Source organism: Arvicola amphibius, chromosome 1 (genome assembly GCF_903992535.2).
Source record: "Arvicola amphibius chromosome 1, mArvAmp1.2, whole genome shotgun sequence".
Classification (NCBI taxonomy): Eukaryota; Metazoa; Chordata; class Mammalia; order Rodentia; family Cricetidae; genus Arvicola; species Arvicola amphibius.
In genome coordinates, this window is record NC_052047.1 from 13,910,727 (window position 1) to 13,916,763 (window position 6,037).

A 6,037-nucleotide genomic window follows, 5' to 3' on the forward strand; every position below is an offset into this window, starting at 1 on the left:
GAGGGTTTGGAAAAGCCCTATGGAAATCTACTGCTTTGTAAGATAATTAAAAAATCCAAGGTCATCATCATCATCATTCTTCTTCTGAAAAGAAGTTTGAACAGAGGTAGCAGCGCTTCCCCTAGAAGATATGGTTATTAAATGAAAATATCAGTGCCAGGCATGAGCGAACTCCCTACGAGTCAGGAAGGCTCCAGTGCTTTCCTCCCCAGACAAAAAGCTTTCTTTGGCCATTGCTCTTGGTTCTTCATAACAGGATGGTAAGACCCCATTGCTGAGGATGCAGCCCACTTTGTAGGTTGTAGGAATAGAAGAATCAAGCTGGAGCTGACCTGGAAAATTCCTACTTCCTGGCTAGTGTTCATAGTGCCGGAAGTTACTATGAAGATAGCTAGGGAAGCAAAGTTATCAGTGCCCTTAGGGTCGCCCTGCGTGTTAAAATGCTGACCTGCCAGGCTAGAGGTATCCATTGAGGCAATAATGGCAAGGTGGTTATGCAGGAAAACTAACAGCTTTCTAGTTGGATCTGAGGCCTCCTACACAGGAGGAAGCTCAGGCTTGGTAACCATAAACTTGATCCAAAGTCCATGGCTGGGGAGGTCATAGGCGCTAGAGTATAATCTGCTACTGCTGTTTTGCTAAATGGACATGATGCCAATCTGCCCTTTACATATTTATTACATGTTTATAGCTGTACATTAGCGCTTCTCTCAGCCTTGGCCAGAGGAGCTTCTTCTCACAGCGGGCAACGGTCAGTGGGTCAGTGCAGAGCCTCCTAACCGGCCAAAGAGCTGAGAACAGGTGATTGCTGAGCTTTCAGAACCACATGGAAGATTCGCATCAACCTCCGCAAGGCTCAGTGAGCATCTTAGAAGAGGGAATGGAAAGATGGTCGAGCTGGAGGAAGGGGCAGGGAAGCGCTGTGAAATACTGCCTTCTGGGCATGACTCGGCTGTGGCACTCACGAATTCACAGAAGTGGTGATTATTGCACACAATCAAGGCAGTTCAGATTCTAGCATGGATAGGAAAGGCGCTCACGAGGCCCCACCTCTGCCTGAGGAGCCATTAACTGGCTGTGTAGGGAGGAGGAGTCATTTTCCTGCTAGGATGTGTCTGCTGGTAGATTGCCAATGCTCCACCGGGTGGTAAGGATGTGTCTGCTGGTAGGCTGCCAATGGGTGGCTTCATACCCATGCCCATGTAAGGCAGCACTAGTCAGATGGAATGGACTGTATTCAAACAAAGACATAAAGACGGGAGGAGGAAATGTTGAGCAGGCCCAGAGAGGAAAGAGGAGTTGTGTTGGGTTTGATCGAGAAGCATTGCATACATGGATGAAATTGTCAATAAATAAATAAATAAATAAGTAATATTCTTTTTAAAAAGCAAGGCTAAATTATGACCAAGAAAGAGCCAGTCTCATAAATATCCTTGCTAAGTGTCTGGAATCAACCCAGGTGTCAGCAGGATCATGCTTACGTCATAATAAATCTCAATGCCGATGTTGTAAAAACCAAGCCAATACTATAAGTAAGCCTTCCCTCTGTCTCTGCTAGCCCATCAACCAGTCTTCAGTGGCCACAGCTGGGCAATACCTGCCTCGCCTCTCATCAGCTTAGAAGCGGACTCCAAATGTGTGGGTTATAACAACTGCATGGATTGCTTTTGAGAAACTTCAGGACACTTTTTCTTTCCTGCTAAAAACACCGAGTTTTCATTTACGCCTACTGATAGTGATAACTACTCTAAGATAAAAATCTCCCTGTCTCTTTGCCTCTGCACTCTTCGCTGTCTTAAGCCTGGGGTCAGATTCTGCTCAGCACTGCAGATAGAATAGATGATATCAAATTTATTTCCAAGACTATGGCATAAGATTAACCTGGCTCATTGCCCATTGGATCTAGTATTCACAGCTCAGGCATCCGTATTCTCTTAGCTTTGCCAAACCGTGGAGCCAGGATATCTGTGAACCTCCACCTCCGAACCGCAAAGCCAGAATGTTTGCACACAAGAAGGAAAATTTCTCTTAATTTTCAAAGAAAAAAGATTCCATTTCTTCCTGTGGTGTATTGGTGAGGAGTACATGTGCCATGGTATGTGTGTGGGGAAGCCAGAGGACAAATTGAGAGAAATCTGTTTTCTCCTTCTACCAGGCAGGTCCCAGGAAACAACTCAGATCTCCAAGTTTGGTGGCAAGCACCCTTACTTGCTAAGCCATCTTGCTGGCCTGGAAAACATCTTTTAAAACTGTGCCCATGACCAATTACCAACTTTAGCTCATGCCGGAAAATCAAGGGGAAGTTTGTGATCTTCTCTGGTTCAGGGGGCAGCAGCTGTCTCTCTTTCCTCACGCTTACTGCTTTCCTTTGGCTCCAGCTAAAGTCAGCTACTTGGGCTAAAGTTCTAATTAAAAAAAAAAAATCCCTGCCTCTCTCATTGGTAATGGGTGGCCAGTCTCACTTGTCCAGTTGCCATGCCATGAGCTCACACTGCCCAGTATCGCCTTGGATTAGAACAATCTTCAGGCATGTTCATAGCGTTTCCCAGAGGGTGTCCAGCAGGATGGCGCAGCTGTTCCCTACATTGGTGGCCTCCTGAATTATACACACCTTTTGCGGGTCCTACTTCCTTGTCACACTTGTGACTTACCTAGGTAAATAAGCCACGTGTGCCGCACACACTTGTCTCTTTGCCTCTGATGCCTGACTGGTGTTCACTTCTGCTTCTGAGGTTTTCTTAAGTGCTCTGCCATCACAAGGGAATCCCAAGCTCTACTTCATGGTGGGACCCCTGGTATTACACCAGAGATGTTACTTCAGACGGATCTACTTATCATATTGACACTGTAGGATGAAGAGAGTCCCGTTAGCCTTTTCTGAGAATTGATACAGTGGCATTTTAGACAAAAGTAGAATTTTATTTCTGCAGTACAGGATTCTTCTTGCAGTTCCCTCCAAGAATGCTTTAAAAAAAAAAACCAAGAGACTCAAATATTAATTTTTATACCTAACTGCACACTCCACGCTTGTCGTCCATCTCTCCCTGATTCAAATGCTGTGCTGAAATCTCGTCTCTGTGATTCCATCCTGTCTCTGAGAGTCAGAATTGATGAGGCTCAGAGGTGGCGGTGATACCAGGTGTCCCCAGCAATGCTGTCTGTGGTCTGACAGCTTTGGTGTTATTCACATTCCCCCCACCACTGCTTCCTGGCTGTGTCGATTACAGAAATCAGATTAGACACTCATCCAAGACAGGCTTTCCCCACTGCATTTCAAGTCCATTTATTTTGCCATCACAGAGACGTGACTACAAGAGAGGGGAGGATGATAAGCTATCCAGCTGTCCTTTTGGAATGTGGAGGATTCCAGCTGGGAAGAACTGATATTACCACAGGGCTTTTCTCTTAGGCAAGCTCTCTATGGCTGAGCCATACCCAGGCCCCATGGTTGTTTCCTTAGAATCATTAGACCCTTGGGGTGAAACTAAATTTAGGATTTGCATACCCGGTGCTCACTGTACAAACCCTAGGAAGGGGGTGTGATATCCAAGATTTCATTATTATTCCTTGGCTGGGGCAATGCCACCAGTTCCAATCAGTCTTCCTCACATAATGTAAATGGCAAGTGTTTAGTTTCCAGTCTTGAGGCTCAGCTTGTCCTGGGTTCACAACAGCGTTGTGTGGTCATTCTTCCACTTGCAGCGTGTTTGTTGGTCAGGTTTCTCGGATACGAGATTGTACACAGAACAGTTCTCACAGGAGTCAGAAGTTTCTCTTTCCTTCCCCCAGTGTTGTCCCAGGTTGCTCTCTCTTCCGCTCTGTGGTTCCCTTTTCTCTTTCATGTCTCATGTATGATTTATCTCTCATGCAGGACGGGAGTTACCATATGGGGAGAAGCTTGAAGCATTTTTTATTTTTGGTTTTCTGAGACAGGGTTTTTCTGTAACTTTGATGTTTGTCCTGGAACTCGCTCTTGTAGCCCAGGGTGGCCTCAATCCTCACAGAGACCCGCCTGCCTCTGCCTCCCGAGTGCTGGGATTAAAGGTGTGCGCCACCACTGCCCGACGAAGCATCTTTTCTTATGTATTTTGAATGAGCTCGCTTCAAGCATCCAGTACAGTGGCATCTAGAATGTACTAAGAGTTCAGTAAATGCCGGCTGTCTAAATCAATCACATGCCTGCACTGGCATGCCGAGACAGGCACAGACATAAGGGTAACTGCCTTTTCTCACGTGTGTGTACCGTTCACATCTACCTGTTTCATAGAAGCCGTGGTGGTGCAGCTGCATTTACCAACACAAACTGAGATGGTTACATTTAGAAATATGAAGTTCATATGCGTATGCGATCAGATGTGACAAACCTAAATTGTCTACTGTTGGCTATGCCCCAAGGGGGAAAAATGTGCAATTGATAGCAGTAAAGGAAGCTGGGGTTAGTCCCGATTCTGTCACTAAAACCCTGTGGTTGCTTATGCTCCAAGGACCACCTTTTCCTCTTTTGTAAAACAAGGCCATGGTCTATACTGTCTTCCATTGAATTATCAATAACTCTATGATTTTTAAAGAACAATAGGCAATTTAAAAAACTTCCTCTTCGTAACTGAGCAGTGGTGGCACACACCTTTAATTCCAGTACTAGGGAGGCAGAGGCAGGCTGATCTCTGTGAGTTCAAGGCCAGCCTGGTTTACAAGAACTGGTTCCAGTACAGGCTCCAAAGCTATAGAGAAACCCTGTCTTGAAAAAAAATTCCTCTTCATAACAATTTCCAGTCAGTCTTCCCTAAACAAGAGATGCTATGACCTCACAATGTCCGGGCCATTCCGGTTTGCTCTGCATGCAGCACAGACTTTCAAATCGCCAGCCTTAGGAAAGGTGATCCCTACTTCCGCACTGTCTGCTGGTTATATTGAAAAGCTGACTGTCTTGAAAAGGTAGAGAAGAGCAGAAATGGAGATCCACAAATTGTTTCTTAAAGAAGAGAGGAATGAATTTGTGTTGCGGAGTTAGAAAACACCTAGAGACTGCTGGAGTCCATCCAAGCGTAATTAATGAATTTTTATTTAAGCTGTCTTCAGTTCCCAAGGTGGCTTCTGGCACTGAGATCCTGCTTAACAGGGAGGAGGGATTTTAAAGGCAAAGGTAACACAGTTGCTTTTGGGATGGGAGCTTTCCCAGGTGCGAGAGAACATCCAGATCTTGCGCATTCCTGGGATTTCTGGCGTTGTTCTGAGTCTCAGGTTGCTCACCTGGCAAGCTCTGATTTTTTTTTAAACTTTTAATGATGTAAACAAAAATATATCTAAAAGCGAAGCTTCTGGAAAAACCATTTGTTCTTCCCTGTCTTGTATCGTTCCTCAAATTTGACCTTGGCTTCCCGCCTTGCCTTGTGTTTCAGGGCTGGGTCCCTAAAGACATCCTTGTTGACAACAGTTTTGTCCAGGGGGATGTCCACAGAGTACCTTGTGGGCATCAGGTGGTTGTAGTTATAAACCTTCACAAAGGACTTGATCTTGGATCTCTTGGCAACTTTCTTCTTGCCCATAGCAGCTGTCAGTTTTCGGGGATAGCGGTCAATTCCAGCCACCAGGGCATGGCTGTAAGGGCAGTCTGAGGTGCCATCATCAATGTTCTTCACGATGACAGCTTTGCGTCCGGAGTAGCGTCCAGCCAGGACGAGCACCACTTTCCCGGGTTTCATGAACTTGCCCATTTCGACAGCGAGCCTCCGGTTCCCAGCAGAAAGCAAGCTCTGATTTTTTTGTTGTTGTTGGGCAAAACTTTACTCAATCCATTTTGACTTAATCTGAATCAACTTCCTCTTTTCCAGCTCCCTAGGCTGCCCAGACACTCATGTGGGATTTCCAGATGGGATCTTCTCTGAGGTTTGAGGTTTGTCTCCATAAGCAATCTTTGCCTTCCTTCTTTCCACACACAGTATGTTTCCGGCATACATGGCCTTTAACATTTTCTTTGAAGATTTTAAAATATTACCTGATGGCATTGATTTGTCCTTCTACTGATACCTTGTAAGAG

The 6,037-nt window shown here is 45.5% G+C and overlaps 1 protein-coding gene across 1 annotated transcript; it reads right to left on the reverse strand.

Moving 5' to 3' along the window:
• Window positions 1–5,264: 5,264 nt before the first annotated feature.
• LOC119826958 (60S ribosomal protein L27-like) lies at window positions 5,265–5,714 on the reverse strand. The gene has a single exon (XM_038348437.1). It carries the CDS (start codon window positions 5,712–5,714, stop codon window positions 5,304–5,306), a length of 411 nt encoding a protein of 136 aa, XP_038204365.1. The 3' UTR covers window positions 5,265–5,303.
• Between the last annotated feature and the right edge of the window lie 323 nt (window positions 5,715–6,037).